General features: G+C 34.7%; 1 protein-coding gene across 6 annotated transcripts in view; it reads left to right on the forward strand.

Moving 5' to 3' along the window:
• LOC115883229 overlaps positions 1 to 21,911 on the forward strand; it is a 29,490-nt gene extending 7,579 nt beyond the window's left edge. The window contains exons 3-24 of one of the 6 annotated variants that reach the window (XM_030901558.1): positions 512 to 691; positions 870 to 1,052; positions 1,108 to 1,253; positions 1,406 to 1,543; positions 1,606 to 1,815; positions 1,873 to 2,041; positions 3,013 to 3,171; positions 3,223 to 3,387; positions 5,760 to 5,940; positions 6,195 to 6,346; positions 6,406 to 6,688; positions 7,858 to 8,022; positions 9,344 to 9,560; positions 10,428 to 10,559; positions 10,615 to 10,763; positions 12,937 to 13,146; positions 14,188 to 14,408; positions 15,935 to 16,072; positions 16,126 to 16,372; positions 17,744 to 18,027; positions 20,607 to 20,789; positions 21,463 to 21,911. In XM_030901558.1, coding sequence (XP_030757418.1) covers positions 512 to 691; positions 870 to 1,052; positions 1,108 to 1,253; positions 1,406 to 1,543; positions 1,606 to 1,815; positions 1,873 to 2,041; positions 3,013 to 3,171; positions 3,223 to 3,387; positions 5,760 to 5,940; positions 6,195 to 6,346; positions 6,406 to 6,688; positions 7,858 to 8,022; positions 9,344 to 9,560; positions 10,428 to 10,559; positions 10,615 to 10,763; positions 12,937 to 13,146; positions 14,188 to 14,408; positions 15,935 to 16,072; positions 16,126 to 16,372; positions 17,744 to 18,027; positions 20,607 to 20,789; positions 21,463 to 21,546 — 3,996 coding nt within the window. In that variant the 3' untranslated portion in view covers positions 21,547 to 21,911. The remainder of the gene's footprint in view (positions 1 to 511; positions 692 to 869; positions 1,053 to 1,107; positions 1,254 to 1,405; positions 1,544 to 1,605; positions 1,816 to 1,872; positions 2,042 to 3,012; positions 3,172 to 3,222; positions 3,388 to 5,759; positions 5,941 to 6,194; positions 6,347 to 6,405; positions 6,689 to 7,857; positions 8,023 to 9,343; positions 9,561 to 10,427; positions 10,560 to 10,614; positions 10,764 to 12,936; positions 13,147 to 14,187; positions 14,409 to 15,934; positions 16,073 to 16,125; positions 16,373 to 17,743; positions 18,028 to 20,606; positions 20,790 to 21,462) is intronic. The other 5 variants (XM_030901561.1, XM_030901559.1, XM_030901560.1 and 2 more) reach the window with 5 other exon arrangements.
• The last annotated feature ends 912 nt before the right edge of the window (positions 21,912 to 22,823 follow it).

The following is a 22,823-nucleotide window of genomic DNA, read 5'->3' on the forward strand; positions in this document are numbered from 1 at the left end:
ATCTTTATCTACCTACCCCACGCTCAGAGTTAGTTAAAAGTTCAATATTATACAACTCGAAAAAAATGTACAATCACTTGCCATTTGAAATCAAATCCATAACATCATTTTCTTTATTTCGCAAAGCATTGAAATCTTTTTTACTAGACAAGGCTTTCTACGCCGCAAATGACTTATATTTTGACAATCGAATTTGATCTTGTAAACACTGGTCTAATGTTTGCTATTACTATATGAGTTCATTCATATTTACTATAAACTTACTAAATATTTTTGAATCTTATTTTTATTTTTTTTTATTCTTTGACATTGTAAACATTTATAAATGTTTATTATGATGTTTATTTTAAAGAATAAGGACAATGTCATTTGTATAATGTTTTGTATTCTCTTTTGTTTGTTTGTTTGCTTACTTTGTTTGTTTACTTTACCTTTGTCTACAAATTGTAAGATTTTTTGACAATAAAGGCATTTATTTATTTATTTATTTACCTTAATTTTTTTTCTGTAGGTAACTCAACATAGGGCATTAGCTCAAGCGGCAGCTTCGAAGCAAGCGGGTGAGTCGGGCGAATTCCACCCCCAAGCTCAAGCTTTTTTCGATCAAGGAGGCTCAACGTGGCAGCCCAATGGTCCGTTTGGTATCTTGCCCCATGAGAGTGTGGTTGCCACTTCCTCCACTAGTAAAGCCGTAAGTTTTTCATCTAGCTCTACTTGTTTTTTTGAGTTAGGATGAGTTAGATGTGCTGAAACTTTGTTATTATTTATCTAACGATAGCTATAAACTAGTTTTTAGGTACCTAACTTTTCATAATTCAAAATTGAAAGTTTCGTCTCATAGGTAGATAGGTTTTTTATCTTTTTTTTAGGTGGCTTACGAAAATATCAACGCGCATTTTGCGGCGGCTCAGCAATCCATAAATAACCATATTAATTCGCAATTAGCTGTCAGTTCTAAAGAGAGCGCTGTCAATAGGTCCCGTAGCCCACAAGTAACTACAGCACCAATAAAATCTAACTCTTCTCAACCAAATTCTAATGTATTTTTTCAGGTAGTATCAGTTTTTTTGAGGCTTTTTAATAAATGCGGGTTTTGTGATTTTCTAGGTGCCAGTAACGCTGTCGGAAAGCGCCACGTCGAAAACATTCGCTTCCACCAACACTTCCAACCTTCAGCAGTCTTGTATTGTCTCATCTCCCTCGACAACTAAAGAGTATCGAGTACCGCAGGCCCCCAATCGGTCTTTTTTAAGGTATTTTATAAACTAGAATCCATTCTACGTCTGGACATGTAAAAAATGTAGAAAATTAGTTGGCGTAGAAAATTAATTTTCTACGTGTAGAAAATATAAAATTTTCTACCTACCCGACCCTGGTTCTGTTGATTTTCATGAATATTTTGCAGTTCGCCCAACCCTGCGCGTGCCGTGGAAAAACCGTTTACATCTCCCCCGGTCAAGCAACAAAATGCTCCTCAGATTCAAACCAAGGCCCAAACGAAAATATATTCCGAACTTGGAAACCAACGGGAACAACAACAAAGGTTAATTTTTTTTTCGGCTAAAAGCATTTTTAGTTTTTACAAATAACTTATAATTATTGTAGAAGTACCGAGGAAACTCAGAGTCAATCGTCGCCTATCAGTTTTTCAATTATGGACACGCCGGGCCGTTTGAACTACTCTGGAAGCAACGCCTCTGGCAAACGGGCGGCTCATTTTCAGCATAATTACAGACATTACCAGCAACAGCAGGCCCAAGCGCCTAATTCGGAAGATTTCCAACGGCCTAAGAGCGGTCCCGACTATCAAACAAGGTAATAAGAAAGAGACTTGTAATTTTTATTACATATTTTATAAATGTTTTCTTCTAGTTCAAATGGCGCGGATTGTAGTAATGTGGTGGTACCAAGAAGGCCCAGTCCTTTGCAAGCACATTCCCAAGCATCTCCTCTAGGCCACGCTCAGAGCCCGGCATATCCTATGTATAATAGTCCCATGAATTCAATGTCATCACCTCAACAGAACTCAAGCAGTCAACAGGTTAGTATTTTTAAGTTGTAGTCTATCCTTAGATTTTTTTTTAATAAACTTTTAGTCACGTGATTAAGCCTGACCGGCACAGCGTTGCCCACTTTTACATATTTTCTTTTAATCAAAATATTTTAGGAAACAAAAATAAATTAATTATCTATAAACAGTTATTATTTACATCAACAAAACTCACCTTCTCAACAGCACTTAAATGTTCATAAAGGGGCATTCACTACCCCTTTCCCTTTCAAAATATTCTAATAATGTTGCAATGAATTTTTTAATGCTCTTAAGCTATCTTGTACACTTCACACTAAAAGAGGTTCTAAAAAGAACAGTGTTCGACTGCAAGGTCTGCTACTAAACATTTTTAAGCTTAAAGTATCACAACACTATTTATTTAAACCAAAAACTCGTAATACAAATCTAAAGTGTCAAAACGAACGACAGTGTCAGGAAATAAATAAATAAATGCGACAACTTGACCTTTTTTACAGCAGAGCTACCACCTGAATCCCCAAGGCGAAACTTAAATTAAAGTTAGTCAGCCCTGCGCCGAGTATATCTTATGATTGGTAACAATGAATTTAAAAATCCCGCCTTCTATTACGTAACTAAAAGTTTAATTGATATCAAATATAGATTTTCGTTCACTTATAATCAAGAAAAATAAATATTTCTTTACTAAAATACATAACTATCATATGATCGAAAAAATTCAGCGTCAAAGACGGCTGGGGAACGACAATCAATGATAATTTTGGTGAGGTCAATCTCTAGGCGTCGATATAAAACTAAATAAGGAGCTTCTTAAGGCCAACTGACAGTAAGCGCTATCAAAACAATAAAGAGGAGTACTGGCCAAGTAATGGCGTCAAGGGCTTAACCTCGGCAAAATTTTCATCGATAGTTATTGCCCAGCCGTTTTTGACGTCGTTTTTTTTACAATCGATTTGATTATAATTAAATATTTTTTTCAGGTTGCACCGCCATCACCTTTAGATGTATCAGTACCACGTCCTAATTCACAAGCAGGGGGAAATGTAGCATATCCATCTGTCATTACGCGAGCTTTGAATTCCGAGAAAAACTTTCCAGAACGTTACGAACACGGACCTCAAGCTGCTCAACCTACTCAAGTATGTACGTGTGCCAAGACTAAATAGTTTATCTAATTTTTTTCTACTTAGCAGTGTTGGGACGATCGGCAGAATCAGCAACAGCAAAGAAAGTTTCAAAGCGGACAATCCAATACTCAGACTACGTATAGCAATTCGAATACTTCGATTGAGATTAGTTCCAGGCAGGGCGAGGGGCAAAGGCAGCAATATTTCGATTCGAATAGTGGCCATCAGGTGATTTTACGTTTCCTTCAGAGTTTATTACGCTGTAAACTGTGGCCAAAGGAGATATATATTATATTTTAGAAATCTGCCCAAGAGCTCGAACACACTGACGACCAAGTCGCACCAGCCAGGCCGCTGCTACATCTAAGACCATTAAATCAAATGATACAGCGCACACTAACGTCCTGGGGCGCTATTCTGTACACGGCATCGACAATCGTCTGTATCGGTAAGTTACGACAGCTCTCGATACGTATTTGTATATAGTAAAAATGTGTTAATCGTTGTTTACATAGTTACCGATCGGCCCTATGGCAGATATCGCAAATTTGTACCGACGAAAATCGGTATCTCTACCATGCCCTTGTTAACCTCACGGTAGAGATACCGAGAGTCGTCGGTACAAATTTGCGATATCTGCCATAGGGCCGATCGGTAACTATGACAACAACAATCAACACATGTTTACTATATACAAATACGTACCGATAGCTGTCGGTAACTTATCGATACCGACGATTGTACAGAATAGCGCCCCTAGTCGTCGCGTCGCGTCGGTTGGTCATTGCGACCAGTAGACTGCACTAAAATATTTATTATTTTCTGCCGCTTGTTACCAATTTTCTTCCAAATAAATAATTTTTCAGATGAAATCCCTCAAATTCAACGCAACATATTTTATTTTCTATAAGATATAGTGTTTTAGTGTAGTTTTTGCACACGTGCAGAAAATCCAAAGAAATAGTATACAGACTGGATCAAAGGGAAACTTAAATCTAGTCCCTTTTTTTTATCAAGGGTCGATTCTAGTAAAAATGCAAAACATTTTTATATGACATGCTCTATTTATGGTTGGTATTTGGTATTATACCTGTTATTATACCTTCGAGTTTCAATGTAAAAAATTAAAAAAAATCATATTTAAAGTTTTTACAACCACTTGTTTTTTTTATTAAATTAGTTTTTTTAGTTGTATTGTAGTCATGTGCAAGGAGGATAACTGTATTTTAAATATTATATGTTTTTAATTTAACGCTTTTCAAACAGGGTCCATTAGGCATATTTCTACTAGGTACATTATTTTAAAAAAATGAGTAAAAGCAACTTAAACATTCATAAAAATAGAAGTATTTACTGTTGTAGATTCTCAGTAACAATAAAAAAGAGGAATATATATTGTAAACATTGAAATAACTGGAAGCTAAAGTTTCTACCTGCTTATATTTAGAGCTAGTGTCTGACGACCTTTTTTTACGATGTCTCCAATATGATTACTTCTAAAGTCGATAAGAGTCCATCCATCAGTAGAAGTCCATATCAGTAGAAAAAAGAAACAGAATATCTCTCTTTTTGTCCGTCGCGCGTACACAATGCTTTTTGTTCGGCCTATATGTTCTGCTTGTTCGTGCGCCCTCGGTTCGTTCGGGCTAAAATGCTAAAGTCTGGACGCACCTTTAGGAACAATACTGTTTTTGTCTTCACTCTACACATATTAAATTACATAGACGTAGGAATTCTACATCCTGAAACGACTGATGGAATAGCAGGCATCGCGGATTTGAAAAACATGGAAATAACGACGTTATCGTGTAGTCGGCGTTGGAGATTTTACTTACTCCATTTACCACACCAGTATTTATTAACGAAAAATCCAAGAAAATTTTAAATGCATTATTTAATATTCGAACATTTAATAAGCTCATGAATAGCAACTTCGCTTTTTAGTTAACTCGGATATTTTAACATTTCTGAAACAATATTTTCTAATTGGTAAAACGCACAAAATCGTTAGATCTGACAACTCTGTTGAAACTGGTCGTTCATCTGGCCGCAGCTATAAACGCAATACATCCGGCCAACCGACGGCCAGGTCGTTGCGACCTTGTCGTCAGTGAGTTCGAACTCTAAGGCTTAGCCCGATCCTGTCATGTTAAGCCACACCTAAAATTACAAACACACGTGCTTTAATTATTAAGGCTTGATTAAGGTTTGCAGAGCTTAAGCATTTTTCATAAAATAGCGAGCAACTTGTTACAAAACCATATAAATTATATATCACTGTAATCACAAAACTTCAATTTATTTCCGTATTGTAAAGGAACTTTAAATTGTCTTTATTTTCGAGAAAATTTATTCCAAACATAAGGAATATTTTGTTGATGTTTGACCATCAAAATCTTAAAAATAAAGAACTTGTCTAAAAATGTGCTACAATACGGATATAGTATAATCCTTTATCTTTAATTTCCTTCTTCATTTGTGTAAAAATACCTAGCCAGTTTTACATAAAACGTTAAATGCCGAACGCTTATTTTGCTACTTTTTCGAACTAGTGAAATGGAAACAATTTAAGGGGTATATTACTAAATTATCTTTAATAGGTAACGTTACAAGACTTATCCAGCTGTCGAGGGGATCCAATGAGTATTGTTAAAAATTTGCAGCAGCAACAAAGTTGTCAGGTGCCGCAACCTGAGATCAAGCAAGAAGTGCCCAAACCGCCCATTAAAAGGAGAAAAAGTGTAGAAAAAGCTCCGCCGGCAGACGTACACGTTCCAGCAAGTGAGTAGAGAAAAATATTGTTGGGAGAGTTGTAGTCATTTTTTTTATTATATTATATTTTATTATATTCATAAATAAACAAGAGTAATAACATAGCCAACATTATTAGACGTCTTTGACGCCATTTTTTTATCGTATTGTGCATACTTGGAGAGACATTTATTTGTTGGACTCAAATTGCTAATGTGAATTCCGTATCTCCGTGTTTCATAATCAAAGATTTATTGAATATGCTTATCGTTATATATTTTAAGATCGTGTGCCTCCTCCAGCTCACAGTTCAGGGGCTAACCAGCAGCAACAGAACGGCGTTTATTTCGAATTCGATCGTTGGAATCTGGCCCCCCCTTCGTCGAAAATATTCAGCACGCAGGCTGCCTTGCATCAGCAGCATCAAGGGCTGATGGTAGGCACTTCAAAGTTATGTAACGTAGCCGATTTTTGCTTAATCGCAATTGTTTTAAGGTTCCTCATCCTCACGGTCATCACCCGCCGCCGCCACTGCCCTATTTTGCGCCGTTCCACCTTGCGAATCATCCCAGCGAATTTTCGTCCTCTGTAGAATTAACTCCTCTGACCAATTATAATGACCAGGCTGCCCAGCAACATGCCTCTGTTCAACAACAACAACAGCAGCAGCAGCAGCAACAACAGCAACAGCAACCGCCGCAACAGTATCAGCAACCAGATGATCAGCCGAAAGTGGTGGTGCCTAATATCGAAGAAGAACTTAATTTTCTATCTGGAGGTAAAAGTTTTAAATACATATTAATGCTTGACCGGCACAGCTTTGTCCACTTTTATATATTTTCTTTTAATCAAAATATTTTAGGAAACAAAAATAAATTAATTATAAATATATACACAGTTATTATTTACATCAACAAAACTTACCTTCTTAACAGCACTTAAGGAACCTAAAGGGCCATTACTACCGCTTTCCCGTTCAACATATTCTAATAAAATTGCAATGAGTTTTTTACAGTTATTAAGCTGTCTTGTGCACTTCGCATTAAAAGAGGTTCTAAAAAGAACAATGTTCGACTGCAAGGTCTGCTAGTAAACATTTTTAAGCTTAAAGTATCACAACACTATTTAAACCAAAAACTCGTAATACAAATCTAATAATATAAATAGCTAAAAATATAATAACTAAAGTATCAAAACGAATGACAATGTCAGGAAGTAAATAAATAAATATGGCGATTGACAATATGACATTTTTTACAGCAGAGCTACCACTTGAATCCCCAGCGCGAATTTTAAATTCCAGTTAGTCAGCCTGGCGCCAAATATTTCCATTGTTGGCAACAATGAATTTAAAAATCGCGCCATTAGGCGCGTTCGGTATTCACGTCCGACCGCTCGGATCGATCTCGATCGTTCGTTTATGACATCCAGATATAGGGGAAGTAAATCTCAACCGTTCGGTAAATAAAATCGGAGCAATCGGACGGTGATCTTTTTGCTCGGAGAATTTTGACGGAGCAAACAGATTAATTTGTTAGTGAGGTTAAATTTCCAAGTTGATGTCAAGTTTTAAATTGTCTATTTTGTTGCTTAATGCAAAACCACGTACAAAACTCAAAAAATAAATTACTGGTCCTTTTGTCTTTGAACGTTGAAAGATTTCAATTGGGAATTGGGATTTCAAACTTGTCACTTTTCCCTTAGCTATCCGAACATTCCAAACCGTTCGGTAATTTCAGGTTACTCCATCCAATCTGTGATCACGTGACAAAAAATCCGTCGACATCTGGATGTGATTACCGAACTTGGCTATTGATTACATAACTAAAAGTTTAATTGATATCAAATATAGGTATCCCTTTATTGTGTATTTTTTTCTTCTACTTTGATAGTAGTATTTTATTGTACTAATAATAATACAAGGAGCTTAATTTCATTTTTTTCCAGATACGCCAAGGCCGATGAATCATTTGAATATGCATAACAAGCCCGCTGTTGCCACACCTCCTAAACCACTGGATAAAGTTAGTGGGCCTGGGGCTGGATTTATGAGCAGTTATCTTAAGTTTCTCCAAGGGGAAAGGGATACATCCCCGCCGCCTGTGATGCGAGGTAATAAGTAATATTTAGAATATTATAAAACACAATATATAGATTAAACAGTATATTTAAACCCTGTTCAACGAGAGAAGGCAACAAACAATTACAAAAATCACCTTAAATCAAAGTGATAATCAACTGCAACTGTCATACCGTGCTGGCAACTTTTACTTTTGGGTCGGTATTTAATTTACATGTGTGGAAGTAAATCGCATAGGGATCTTATTAAGTCAGAGTGAGAGAAATGCGACGGTGTGCTGTTGCAGCGTTGCGACATTTTCCGGTACGCCTTCCCTATCAAGCAGAGTAAAATTACGATCGCAAACCGCTTATTTTTAAAATAATTTTTTTCGAAAAGATCGACTAGATAAAATCATTAGATATGTTTCTGAGCATCTGAAATGGAATTATAAGGATATCGTTAGGGTGTTCATTTTTTTTATAACGAGAAAACGTCAGTAATCGCGATAATTTAAAAACTCAACTTTTTTTAACACATAACGCGATAACTCAAAAACTACTTTAGATATTGAAACTTTTTTTTATTTTGAAGTTTGGATCTTTTAAGAGATGTTTAAGAAAAAAACGATAGGTTTGTTTGTTTTCCCATTTAAACATTTTAAAAAACTGGGTCAAGTGCCAGAAAAAAAAAATTGGTCAAGTGCGAGTCGGACTCGCGCACGAAGGGTTCCGTACCATTCATTATCTATACAACATTAGACACTATATTATTATAAAGGTTTTTTCCGATTTAGCCTTTGATTTAGCTGAAATTTTGAATGCGCGTATAAGTAATTTAAAAAAAAATGAAACACATTACTAAAAATTGTATTAATAAATAATAAATATGTAAAAAGTAAAAATAGATATGTAAAAATTAAAAAAAAAAGATTAAAAAAAGTCGCCTTGATTAGGATTCGAACCTGCCTTACTACGGCTCCAATATCATAGCAGCGTAAAGTCCTAACGGTTTAACCACGCGGCCACCGAGGACTTGAAAGATTCTATGTAAAATTCTTACTAAAAAGATAATGTTTAGTGAAAGTACTTTTTTATTTATAAACATTTATTTAATTCTGTTTTTAGTATTTGTTCTTATAGCGACAACATATCTGTAAAAATTTCCACTGTCTAGCTATAATGGTTCATAAGATAGACCTTTGTGACGGACGGACAGCGAAGTCTTAGTAATAGGGTTCCCGTTTTTACCCTTTGGGTACGGAACCCTAAAAAGAGCGTCGGTATTGGCTTGGAAATGAAGATCGCTCTCTTTTTGACTAATTTTACTAAATTACGAAAGTGCTTTACATCCTAATTTTGATCTGAATTACAGGAGGACCTGGCAGGAAACAATCAACGAACACTTGGACGCGACGGCCAACGGAAGACGCCAATCTAAAACCCCCTCCACAACCTGGAGGGGCGGCTGCCGTTGGCCCCCCCGATACCAACGGCGCGGCTACGGGGGGTACCGTCCTACCTAACTTGACCGGACCACCGCCAGGTGTCACTAGATTAACGACCAGCGGCGATCCGCAAGACGATCCAAGGTGAGAAAAAAACAATAACTAGGCAGGGTTCGGAAGTAGTTAATTAAGACGTAATTTACCTGATTAACTACGTGTAGTTTTTCTTCAAAAACTACGTCTATTCCCTTTTATTAACTACGTTAATAAACTACCTATTGATATGAATAATTTTGCTTTGTATGAGGAGTCTAAATAATATGATGTGAATGGTTATATTTAAAGCCATATTTCTTCTGTTTTCTTAAATACATTATGTGTTTTCTAAAGCTTCAAGTTATTATCGCCTCACCTCAAACCTTTGATATTTGAAAGTTACATACATATGTTACATAAACTACACCCTCTACATAAACTACATTAACTACATCTAATGTAGTTTATGTAGTTTTTAGGCTTAGCCCGATCCTGTCGTGTTAAGCCGCACCCAAAATTCCAATCATACGTGCTTTGATTAAGGCTCGATTAGGGTTTGCAGAGCTTCAGCATTTGTCATAAAATAGCGAGCAATTTGTTACAAAACCATATAAATTACATATCACTATAATCACAAAACTTCAATCTATGTCCGTATTGTAACGGTATTTTAAATTATGTCTCTTTTTCGAGAAAATTTAGTCCAAACCTAAGGAACATTTGGTTGATGTTTGACAATCAAAATCTTAAAAATAAAAAAGTTTTCTAAAAACACATTTTTAGACAATACAGATATAGTATAATCCTTTATCTTTAATTTCCTTCTTCATTTGTGTAAGAATACCTAGCCAGTTTGACATAAAACGTTAAAAGCCGAACGCTTATTTTGCTACTTTTTCGGACTAGTAAAATCGACTCTTAAACTAAAGCTATATCAGAAATATAGGGTTTCCCAATAATACCCGTATTTTCCAGGTATTTTCCTCTTCCAAAAGAGAGAAAAAAGGATTCCTTTGACAGTTCGGATGACGGATTTAGTTCGGAGGACGATTTCTTTGGACCTCGAAAGCAAAGTCAGAAACCCATGGAACCTATCGTGAAAGAAAGGTGACTAACTACTTTATTGTCGATAGAATATATTTTTAAGTGTGATTTTTATCAGTTCAAGCAAAGAAAAGGAGCGAGAAAGGATAGAGAGAAAACAGAAACAGAGCAGGCCTCCTAAAGCTGTCGGACCAACGGAGAGGAAGAGGCAGAAAATATTAGAGAGAGAAAAGGTGCCAAAAGAAGGCAAAGAGAGAAAGCCTAAAGGTAAGATTATTAATCTGATACATATTATAAAGACGAAAGTTTGTTTGAATGTGTGGATGTATGAATTGGTGTGTACATTTTAGTTTCTCTTTCAAGCAAAAACTACTGAATGTATTTTAATGAAACTTTGCAATAATATAGCTTATACATCAGAATAACATATAAGCTATAATTTATAAAGATATCATAAAAAGATAAATACCAGCGTAGCAATAAAATAACCTACTGTTGGATTAAAGTTTGTCAGACGACTATCTTTATTCATGGACTATCAATTACAACTGTAATAGGACATTTCAGATATAGCCACTAGGTGCTGTAATAAATATTACACTTTTTACAGGGTGGTCCAAACTGTATTCGAGAAACTTCGGCAACATATTCTGCAGTTAAAAATAAGTACAAAAGTTTGTATAAATATATGCCCTAAAATGCTTAGTTTCGGAGATACAGGGTGTAGAAGTTTCACTTTTATTTCGTTTTTTTTTTCTAAATAATTTCAAGTAATGTCAATATGTGGATGAGGAGTTTTTTTGACATGATTTGATTTTGATGTCAATATGACTCCTGTTTGTAGGGGGTGCCACATACATGTGTGTTAATTTTTTGAAGGGTAATAACTTTTCATCCGTACCTGTATAAAACTACTGAGTGAAAAAATATACATTTCCGTGACTTTTTATGTAAAAAATTTGTCTTGGTAAAAATCGCTACGAGCAACTGTTCTGAAGATATTAAGAATGAAAATAGTCAATACATGTCATTATTGACAGAAAAATAAACACGTTGAGTAGATAGTTATTTGACTGAAATTATAAATTTGGGAAATTTTTATTTTTTAATTTAATCATCAATTTTTCTGTGAAAAAATGATGTTTCACAAAAACAATTTCTGTTAAACTTTGGTTGACACAAAAACATTTCAATTTTTTATTTGATTTTAGTCATTAGACTGAATAGTTATTAAACTGTTAGTCAACATATTTAATTTATATCAGTGATGATGAAAACCAAGAATCATGGTTTATGGTCAATGATTGTTCAGAGTTGAATATTTCTATTCCCGCCTGCAGTAGATTTTTCTTATGTTAAAGTAGCACGAAACATTTGAGGCATTAGCATTTGAGGTCTGGTTCCCTGAAGTTGTATATTGCGATGATAATCTACATCATTTCTTCCTGTAGATACAGTTAAAGTAAGTGTAATATTTACGTATCTGCACTACCCAATTTCGCCAATATAGTATCAGTCCCTCGCAGAGTTTCAATTTAAAAGCTCATATGAAAGTGTGATTTCTGAATCTTCTTAACCTACAATAATTGAATACAATAATGATATCCACATACATAACATGAGTCCCCATACTTTAAAATTATCTATATTATTAAGGTATTGATAATTTCGATTCCAAATGTCTTGAGAACCATTACTCGTAGCGATTTTTACCAAGAGATCTTTTTTACGTAAAAAACGTCGTAAATGTATATTTTTTCACTCAGTAGTTTTATACAGGTACGGACGAAAAGTTATTACTCTTCAAACCAGTGAAAAAATATATAGGTGGCGTCCTCTGCAAGTAGGAGTCACATTGACATCAAAATCAAATTTCTCATGTCAAAAAACTCCCAGACATCAATTTTCGTCTAAATATACTACGTTACTTCATAAATTATTTGGAAAAAATCGAAAATAAAAATGAAACTTCTACGTCCTGTATCTCCGAAACTAAGCATTTTAGGACATACTATTATTACCTACCTATTTTTATCTGCAGAATATGCTGTCGAAGTTTCCGGAATACAGATCGGACCACCCTGTATATTATCAATCTCGCATCAGCATTATTTGTTACAAGTCGGTTCAGCTTATTGTTAAAACTGATTAGTGATTTTTAATATAAAATTTATAATTTCTAAGCCATTTCAAACTTAATAGCTGAAGCCTGGCGCATCCGCCACGACGCGACGCGACGTAAGGAAAAAAATACTTTTTATTTTTTTTTTAATTAAATGAAAAACAAAAAATCCGGCGATGGCAGTTTTTAGAAGAGCCAATTAGCTATCTTTTAGTAAGCAATAAAAAGCAACTTTTTAGAGCAAGCCGTTACTTCAGTAGAGACGACACAGATAAACATTAGCATTTTATATATGTAGATTTTATTTTTTTTTTTCAGTAAAATTAGAAGACGTACCTAAACGCGAACAAACTAAGCGGGCCGCGAAAGGGAAGAACAACCTGTCCGACATCATCAAGGACGAAAACGAGCCCGAAGAACCGCCCGAATTCCAGGACTCGGAAGACTCCGATCCGGCCTGGACCCCAGCTGCCAGCGTCGACGAAGAAGACTTGCTACCTATGAAGAAAAAAAGCAGAGGGCGACCAGGTATGTCGGCTTAGTTACAGGCTTGGTGCATTCTCCGCCGGTGCTGCCACCATCGGAGAATATCGCAAACAACTCGTACTTACAAATACACAGGTTTAAATAGCGAGTATTATACGAAAAACTTATTATTTAATTGTTCTAAAAGTGTTATGAAGTATAATTTGTGAAAATTCTAAAAATAGAAATAAAAAATAAATATTATGATATCTTTAGAAGATCTAACTTATATTATAATTTATTATTCCAGTTAAAAAAACTTTTTAGATGAGTTCAACTACGGTAGCGAGCATGGTTTTAATCACCGGTTTTGCTAGTGGAGCATAATTGGGACTATTTCGGTTATAACGAAATTTTTTAAATATACATAATTATAATTTTTGAAGATGTTCATAAAATATTTTTTAGTTGATTAAAAAAAGTATACCATTAATATTGCAAATTATATTTTATCCTCTCATAGTATATGTCTATTTAATTTTTTGATTATGTAATGAGCACTTTGTTTACTCACTTGTTTCGTCGAACTGCTTGAATCCATTATTACTATTGATCAAATCGGTGTGAGAAACTATAAAGCTATAAAATGTTGTTTCGGGAGAGCTGAATATCCGGGAAAGTTATTGAATGTTATTGCACCTAACAATTCCTTAATTACGCTCTCATTTACGCGTTACCATTTTTTTAGGCGATTTTATTAACATTTGAAATTGTCACAACACAACACGACGCCTAGTTCGAATTCTTTTTCACATATTTTTTACTACCCGAAACACCTTTACATCGCACAAACCTCGTACCTGAGTATTTTATAGTCTCAATACCTACACCAGCAAAAAACTAAAATACTTAAATATTATGACAAAACGACGATTTCAATATTATTTTAATGCGATCAACATGACGGCTGCGTGAACTATATACTGATCATTTCTGATTTTTGTCGTTGAAACGCTGCGGTCGAAATTTGTTGAAATCAACACTGAAATGCACCAAACCTATGTTTATTAAATTTTTTCATACAAGGGAACTTTATTTTTCAAGGAGGTACCAAAAACAAAAAATCCATGAAGAACCTGATAGCGGCCGCGGCTCAGGGGGCAGGTATTAATGACGCAGATGGTCTGGGACCGATGCCCGTGGAACATCACAGCAAAAAGAAGTCGAATCACAAGAATAAACAAGCGGTACCCACGTTAGAGGATAACATAGCGGCCTCGATGCAAAACAGCTTTTCCACGGCTATTGATGACAATCCTTTCAAAGTAAAAATTATATAGAATGTTCAACAATCGTTCAGCGTCACGTCATATATTGTCGAACTCTCTCAGCTTCTCTTAAAATAAAAATTATTTTCAAAATCTCCATTCATTTCTAAACATTTTTTGTCTCTTGACTTTTTCGTCCGACGCGACGCATAGTTTTTGCTTAAAAAATTAAAGTCAGTTTATTTCAGGGTCAAATCGCTGAAAATATGATGCGGTGGCTGTTATGTGGAAATAATTTCTGCGTCGGCTGGAAGGAAATTAAGAAATGAAACATTTTTTTTGCTTTGGTTTGGTTTTTACCACCCTGTATCTAAAAAGTTAAGCTGTTTAGGGCATATATTCATATGAGGTTTTTTTTTTCTTAGAATAGGTTCAAGAATCGTCTCCTTAAATATTAGCATGTCATTAAGGAACATCCTGTATATTTAATTATTTTAGACATTTTGAACTTCTAAAGTATCAAATTATTGCATAGAATCTCATTTTTTTTTCATAAGTTTATTTATAAAATAGTTACAATTTACCTGAAAAAAACTGGTATAGGCGGTTAAGATGTAAATTTAAAGACAGTTAAAATAATGCCCTAACATTTTAATAAAAACGGAACTCGCTCAATTAAAAATTTCGGAACGTACTTAAAATTTTCTAAATATGAACTGATCTCAGACACACCCTAAAACGCATATTTGACTCTAGATCATATATACTTACGTGGATAAGTAAATCACTACGGAAACTGTCGCAAACATAACAACTTCCATTTATCTTCTTTTTTGTTGCACACGCTGTGCTTCTACTCTATCTATCCTTGTCGAGGGCCTATCGTCTACGCGCTAAATTTGAACATTAATTTTAAAAATTTAATTTGTAAAATGCTTATATTTGAACAATAAATTGAATGTTTACTGTAACAAAAATTAAATTATATAAAAAATACATTTAGACACTCCATACAAATATCAATATTTTTAGGAAATATAACCAGAAAGTATCCATGTGGTTTAATATAAATAAAAGAACAATTGAATACTTTACTTGTCTATGAAAAGATAATTCGGGAACCTTTATATAAAAGCGGTCGATAAAAGAGTTGTTAATACAATTTTTAAAATAAAAAACGCAAAAAACCAGCGTCGTTACACAATGGAAATAAGATTGATATATGATTATGACAATGAAAAGTTGGTTTCAATAACAAGTATTGTACTCTCTAAACCATATAAAATTATGATTATATTGGAAATACGTGGCTACTTTTAAAGCGCATGCGCAAAGTAAGGTCCTCGGAAAAGACAAACCTATTGAACGTTTCATAAGTGCAATAAAGAAGGTTTGAAAATGGCATGTGATGTTGGAGACATATTTTTTAATGCTAAACTTATAGCGTTGATTTATCCACGTAAGTATATACGATCTAGGTATTTGACAAGTAATGATGACGTAGCGTTGAACAGTCGCTGAACAGGCAGTAGTTATTTTTTTTTGTAGATACTAATAACGTTTGTTTATAACGATATTTTTAGACTGGCGAGTTTGTTGCTATCAAATCTGAACTGGTGCATGACTGGCCAGCAATCTGGCGAGTGGATGGAAAAACTCTCTTGCAAAGATATGAACCGTTTGAACAAAACGGCGTTACGCTTTATAGGAACATTTCTACGGTATATTATTATACTTTTTTTTGTTTATTGAACTTATAATAATTTTATTATAGTATACATCATGGACTAGTGAAAATAAAAAGCAATATGTATCTGTCCCGGTGAAATACAAGTCTCAGAGTCAGTTAGAAACTGTCGTTGAATTCCTAAAAGAAGAGATGACGATAATCGATCCGAAAGTTCATGAACAGTTCGTCAAGCAGTACGAAAGTTATCAGGACAATTTTGAAGTGTATATACAGACCCTGATCTCACAGGCACTCGACAGCAATTTCTTACAAGAAATATTCCAGGAAAAAGGTAAACAAAGTTATAAGTATTTTAACTGGTAGTATAGTTCAAAACCAGAAGGTTTTTTGCTAAAAAAAATGTTGAAAATTTTATATTTTTCTTGACAGTTTTCGGAAAATATTAGATAACTTAACTAACTTTTTCGGTTTTCGGAAATTTGTTTATAGTGCTTGGAGAGCAAGAATTTTAAATTTCTACAAAGATAAATACTTAAATTAATTTTATTCCCTGTAGATTTTTTAATCGTTGTAGATTACTATTAAGTATGGTGTTGTATACGTCTACTATACAGGGTGGTCCGAACTGTATTCCGGAAACTCTAGTAGCATATTCTGCAGATAAAAATAAGTAAAAAAGTTCGTATAAATGTATGTCCTAAAATGCTTAATTTTAGAGATACAGGGTGTAGAAGTTTTATTTTTAATTCATATTTGGATGAAATTTGGTGTCTGGGAGCTTTTTGACATGAGAAATTAGATTTTAATGTCAATGTTACGCGTTTAATTTTGTACGGGGCACCACCTACGTGTGTTTTAACTGTTTTGAAGAGTAATAACTATTTTTTTGTCTGTACCTATATGAAACTACTGAGTGAAAAAATATACATTTTGTGATTTTCTATGTAAAAAATGTCTTTGTAAAAATCGCTACATTCAACCATTCTCAAGATATTTAAATTTTTTTCGATAGTCGATATTGACAAAAAATAAACATATGTTGAGTAGATAGTTATTTGACTGAAATGTTAAATTTAAGAACTTTTTATTTTTTTAAATTAGTCATAATTTTTTTCGCAAAATTGATAATTTCGATTCCAAATATCTCGAGAACCATTGCTCGTAGCGATTTTTACCAAGAGACATTTTTTACGTAAAAAATCACGCAAATGTATATTTTTTCACGCAGTAGTTTTATACAGGTACGGACGATAAGTTATTCTCTTAAAACCAGTTAAAAATATTTGGCTGGCGCCCTCTACAAGTAAGAGTCCTATTGACATCAAAATCAAATTTCTCATGTCAAAAAATTCCCAGACACCAATTTTCATCCAGATATTGACGTTACTTCAGAAATTATTTTGAAAAAATCGAAATAAAAATGAAACTCTACACCCTGTATCTTCGAAACTAAGCATTTTAGGACAACATTTATACAAACTTTTTTACTTATTTTTATCTGCGGAATATGTTGCCGAAGTTTCCGGAATACAGAAAAAACACATACCTTTTTTAAACTGAAATAATGAACAATAATTATAGCAGCTTTTCAACAGTTCAGAGAACCAGCGCCTTCTATTAGATAGTCCCATAAGATATGGTTCTTCTTACCTCTACCCTATATAGCTATAAGGAAGCTAACAGATATACGTTTATTTTCTAGATGAGTACTTCTTGAGCAACGTCCAAACGATAGACGAAATCACGGATAGCAAAAAGCAGAAATTGCTAAATCTACTCGTGTGGCCGTCCAACTTGCAGGCCGCGGTGTGTACGTGGCCCTGCTTCAACGTGCTCCGAGAAATCGGCCCGTCCGACGGCCAGACTCGGAGTTGCTCGGCTTGCGGAAAGAGCAACGTTGCCGTTCGAGTGATTATGTATGGCCAGCCCTACAACGCAACCACGTTGGAGGGTTGCCAGCCGGATCCCAATGCCATAAACGAAAAGGTATGCAACAACAGTTGCGTTAACTACAGTTTTTCTAGTTATTTAGCTAGATATAATAGATATTATTTTATGGCTTAATAAAGCTTGATTTTCATGCGTCCGTTATCCTTTGATACGATGGTCCGACGGCGCTCTGATTGGTCACATGGCTAAAATTATTGCATATATTGTTTAAAAATATACAGAAAGGAATTTAAAGAATCTTTTTTTATACATAACTTTGATAATCTGTAATAATTTTTTTTTGTCAAAATGGATATAGTAAACAATGTTTATCGTTCAGACCCAATATTATTACAAATTCTTGCACATTTCGATTTGTAGTCTCTTGGGTTTCAGAAGAAATTTGACCATTGTTTTGGCCTTAAAATGTCTAGAAACATTATTTCACAGTTTAATATAGTCAGAATAGTAAAACTGTCTCAGCAGAGCTACCGGCAAGTTGCAATAGCTAAAATTGTAGGAGTTAACCAAAGCGATGTTTCGCGAATATTAAAAAAATTCAGGAAGACAAACGAGGCTACAAACCGGCTTGGAAGAGATAGAAAGATGAAAGATAATTACTACTGCTGTGCAAGATCGTCAAATATTCCTAATTAAACGACGCAATCCCCTGCTTTCTAGTACTGCTATTAAAAATGAGTTAGCTCGCCTTGAAGGAGTAAATGTTTCAAGAAAGACCAAAGCAAGAAGACTCCATGTCAGAGGATTACATTTAAGGAGGCCTCTACGAGTTCCGAAGCTTAATTTACAGTATAAAATTACGCGACTACAATGGGATGAGGAGATGAGAGCAAATGGACCTAATTGGAATTTCGTCATGTTTAATGATGAAACAAGAATAGGCCTAGTGTCAGACTCGCGACGACCTGTCTGGAGAGCATCTGGAAGACGAGCACGCTTGAATGCAGCTCAACCCCGTGTCCCGTTTCAAGGGGGAAGCATTATGGTATGGGCAGCACGGAGCTCGAACTCCTCTTGTTTTATTGATGGCACAATGATAGGTGCCTCATATCTTAGAGATATTTTAGAGCCTATTGAAATGGACGCATTTTGAGGGGCAGTGGGGGATGAATTTGTTTACATGGACGATAATGCTCCTCCCCATCGCACTTAAGCGATTCGCGAATTTTATGAGGAAGAGAGTATAAAAGCAAGAAGACTCCGTGTCAGAGGATTACATTTAAGGAGGCCTCTACGAGTTCCGAAGCTTAATTTACAGTATAAAATTATGCGACGATAATGCTCCTCCCCATCGCACTTAAGCGATTCGCGAATTTTATGAGGAAGAGAGTATAAGAAAACTGTGGTGGCCACCGATGTCTCCAGACATGAATGTTATCGAGCATGCTTGGGACATGCTAAAACGCCATATTGCCAAAAGGAATGATCCCCCCCCCGTACCTTAAATGAATTGAAAATTGCTGCGCGCGAAACATGGAAAGCCATTCCTCAACATCTTCTGGACAACTTAATTGAGAGCATGCCACGTCGTCTCCCCGCTTGCATTGAGGCTCGAGGAGGCAATACAGACTATTAGTTGCGAGAAATAATTAAAATTGTTTTCAATATTTTCTCTTTAAAATGAAATTTGTTTTTGTTGATTTTCACTCATTATGAAATAAAATTGTAATAACAGCCTAGTTGCACTTAGATTTTTAATTTTATATTAGTTAGTCGTGTAGTAAGCCAATATGTCCAAAAAAAAATAAAAAGAATCATATTAGGTCCAAAATAAAATAAAAATATCGTTATATGCAATAATTTTGGCTATGTGTGTAGTTTTCACGATACTTTTCATTCACTCACCGAAGTGCGGGCCGTCTGACTGCCGGTAGACTACTGCGCATCACATCTGTACAGGGTATCCCATTTTCGTGTGTTTTGTGGGATTTCTCGTTTACGAGTAGAGATACAATGATGCGATTTTCACATTACTTAGCTACTTTTATATGAAACTAAATATACTACACATGGGTTTGTCCTAGCCTCCTTAGTTCCGTAAATACAGGGCGAATTTGTGATGCGCAGTAGTGAACTGATGTTTACTACAGATATGATGCGCAGTAGTGAACGCAACGTCTAACGGCAGCCAGACGGTCCGCACTGTGTTCAGGAGAGCATAGCAAAAGATCTTATAAAAGAATCAGCTTTCCTAAAATTCTCTCTCGAAAACGTTTCTAGGTCTTAGACTATAAGTAAAACAGCGAAATCGTTATGGAAATGAAAATGTAAAATGACACCAATCACAAGCAAATCGTATATCCGATGAACGGAGGCATGAAAATGTAATAAATTTAAAAACTGCGTAATTTTCTAACCAATCGAAGTCTTAAATGCAACCAATAAAAGTAATATCTTATCGTATCGTCGGACAACGGATGCACGAAAAATCAAGCTTAAAAAATTATTAAAAAGTTGGATTAGGTGACAAGATATTGAATAAAGTCGAAGATAAAAGTTCAGAATTGGAATTTACATCTATAGTTTGTTCAACGTTCTAGTTTTATATATTTCGATTGTTTTTTTTTAGAAATGTTCATGTTTGACGTATATGCAGAAATATATTCTTGTTTTAGGACTTCTTTTTGTGTAGAATATGTGCAAGTCGCGTAGAGCTTGCCAACAAGGTTATTCATCAGAAATACCTTATGTATATAGAATGTGCAAAGCGGGTCGGCGAGAAACGTACGTCGGAGCCGACCAAGGATACCACTTGTATATTAAACGAACTTTTAGCCGACGAAAATTGGCTTAATCAGGTAAGAATTATGTTATAAGAATTACTAGATAATAGAAGAAATATACAGGGTGTCCCAGAAATAAGTGCAAGTATTTTAACTGGTAGTATAGTTCAACCCCAGAAACACACCTATGAGGTTTTTTTCGCAGAAAAAATAATATTCGGAATTTTTTTTAGTTTTTAGTTAAAAAACATAATTTCTTGATAATATGGCAACATAGGTATTAGATTAAATTTACAAGAAAGAAAATCCAGAAAAGATCCAGTGGTTCTTAAATTTTAGCAAAAAAATGGAAATTTTCAAAGTAAAATAATTCCGTTATTTTGGACTTATTTCAAAAACGATAAAGAGAAAATATGTTTCTTTTATCGAGATCTACCACCCCTTAAAATACTTGCACTTTTTTCTGGGACACCCTGTATTTGGATCAAGTACACTCGGATGCTTCCATATAACTGTAGGTGGCTGGCAACTTACTTGGATACTAAGAAGCTTTGATAAAACAGCGTAAGTATATTAAAATGGCAACTCTAGTTGAGCTGGGCTCAAAGAATGGCTCTCATCTAGTTGACTTGATCCAAGTACACTTTGTGTAAATGTGTTAATGATAAAAAATAGATAAATATTATTGAAAAATATTTTCAGTGTTATTTAAAGTCGTTGGACTGTCTTATAATTCTTATTGTTTCAGCTGTTTAAGGAGGTGCGTACATTATGGTCAGACATAGACTGCATAGAACACAGTTTTAAAATAAAAAATATGTGTGCACAGTGAAATAAACGTGTTCTTTAAGTTCGGATTTTTATTGAAAAAGACGTTTTTAAATCAAAATTGTGTATATTTGAGAGTTTATATTATGATAAAATGTACTTTTAATTACTTGTAATGAAATATAGGTTACTAGGAATCAGTATGCGTATATATATATTGAGATATCGTATATAGTATTTTTATTAGCATTGGTTGTTAAACTACATACCAGTTAAGCGTCGCGCATTTTTGTTCTTTGTGCTCTTTCTTTTTTATTAAGTATTGTTTTCAAACGTGATATTGATTATGTACTTTTGTTTATTTGTAAATTATTTTCCGCATCGGTTATTTATACGGAGCACCAGAACTCAATAAAAATATTATTTCTAGTTTTTTTTTCTTAATACCACACCAAAGGTAGGTGCCTAGGTGCAAAACGCCATAAATTATTTTTTTTAATCGACTGTGTGGAGAAAATGGATACCTCAAGGGTACCGAAGCCGGAGACAAGCACGGAGGGCGCAACCCCAAGCGTGGAAGGGTGTATACCCTCGTAGGAGGTGGATGTCCACTCTTCGGAGGATGAACAGTTGTCAGAGGAGGATGGGAAATACCCCGTCCCCTCTACAACAGGAAACTCCCCATGTATGATGAGTAACGACTGTGATGAGTTATAACTCAAGGAAGGGGGACACAATAGATCTTTAAGGTCGCGATGATACTCATTCTACTTCTGCTCTTAAAAGATATTTGTAATAATATTGATTATAACTTTTTTTACATACAATTTTCATTATACTAACAGAGTAAGTAGATCGCCGAGTAGCGACAGAAACCGTCGGCTCTTTTGATGTGGTGGGACCAAATTTTCTTTCTCTCTTTTGACGTGTTTGACAGATAGACTACGTATTTAACTGCTCAACTTATGAAGTGGTCCTATAAACATGGTATACACTGCTCATAATTTGAAGTGGAATTAATTAAAGTTTTATACATATTTTTTTGTTTTGTTTTATCCTTATTTCTAAATTTGAATGTATAAAATATCTTACAGCTAATAAATAATTAAAAAAACGATTCGTTGCCTGAGGTATACTTGAAATAAAGTATATAGAGATATTTGATAAATGGCAACAGTGGCAACTTCTTCATATGACACATAACCTACTTATTTCGCGCAGCCGCAAAGAAAATTGAAAACGGGACTGTCGCTACTCGTCGATTTACTTACTCTGATACTAACTATAGCAAATACAGGGTGGTCCAAACTGTATTCCGGAAACTTCGGCTGCATATTCTGC

The sequence above is a fragment of the Sitophilus oryzae genome, unplaced genomic scaffold, assembly GCF_002938485.1.
Source record: "Sitophilus oryzae breed Bouriz unplaced genomic scaffold, Soryzae_2.0 scaffold_1840_pilon_pilon, whole genome shotgun sequence".
Classification (NCBI taxonomy): domain Eukaryota; kingdom Metazoa; phylum Arthropoda; class Insecta; order Coleoptera; family Curculionidae; genus Sitophilus; species Sitophilus oryzae.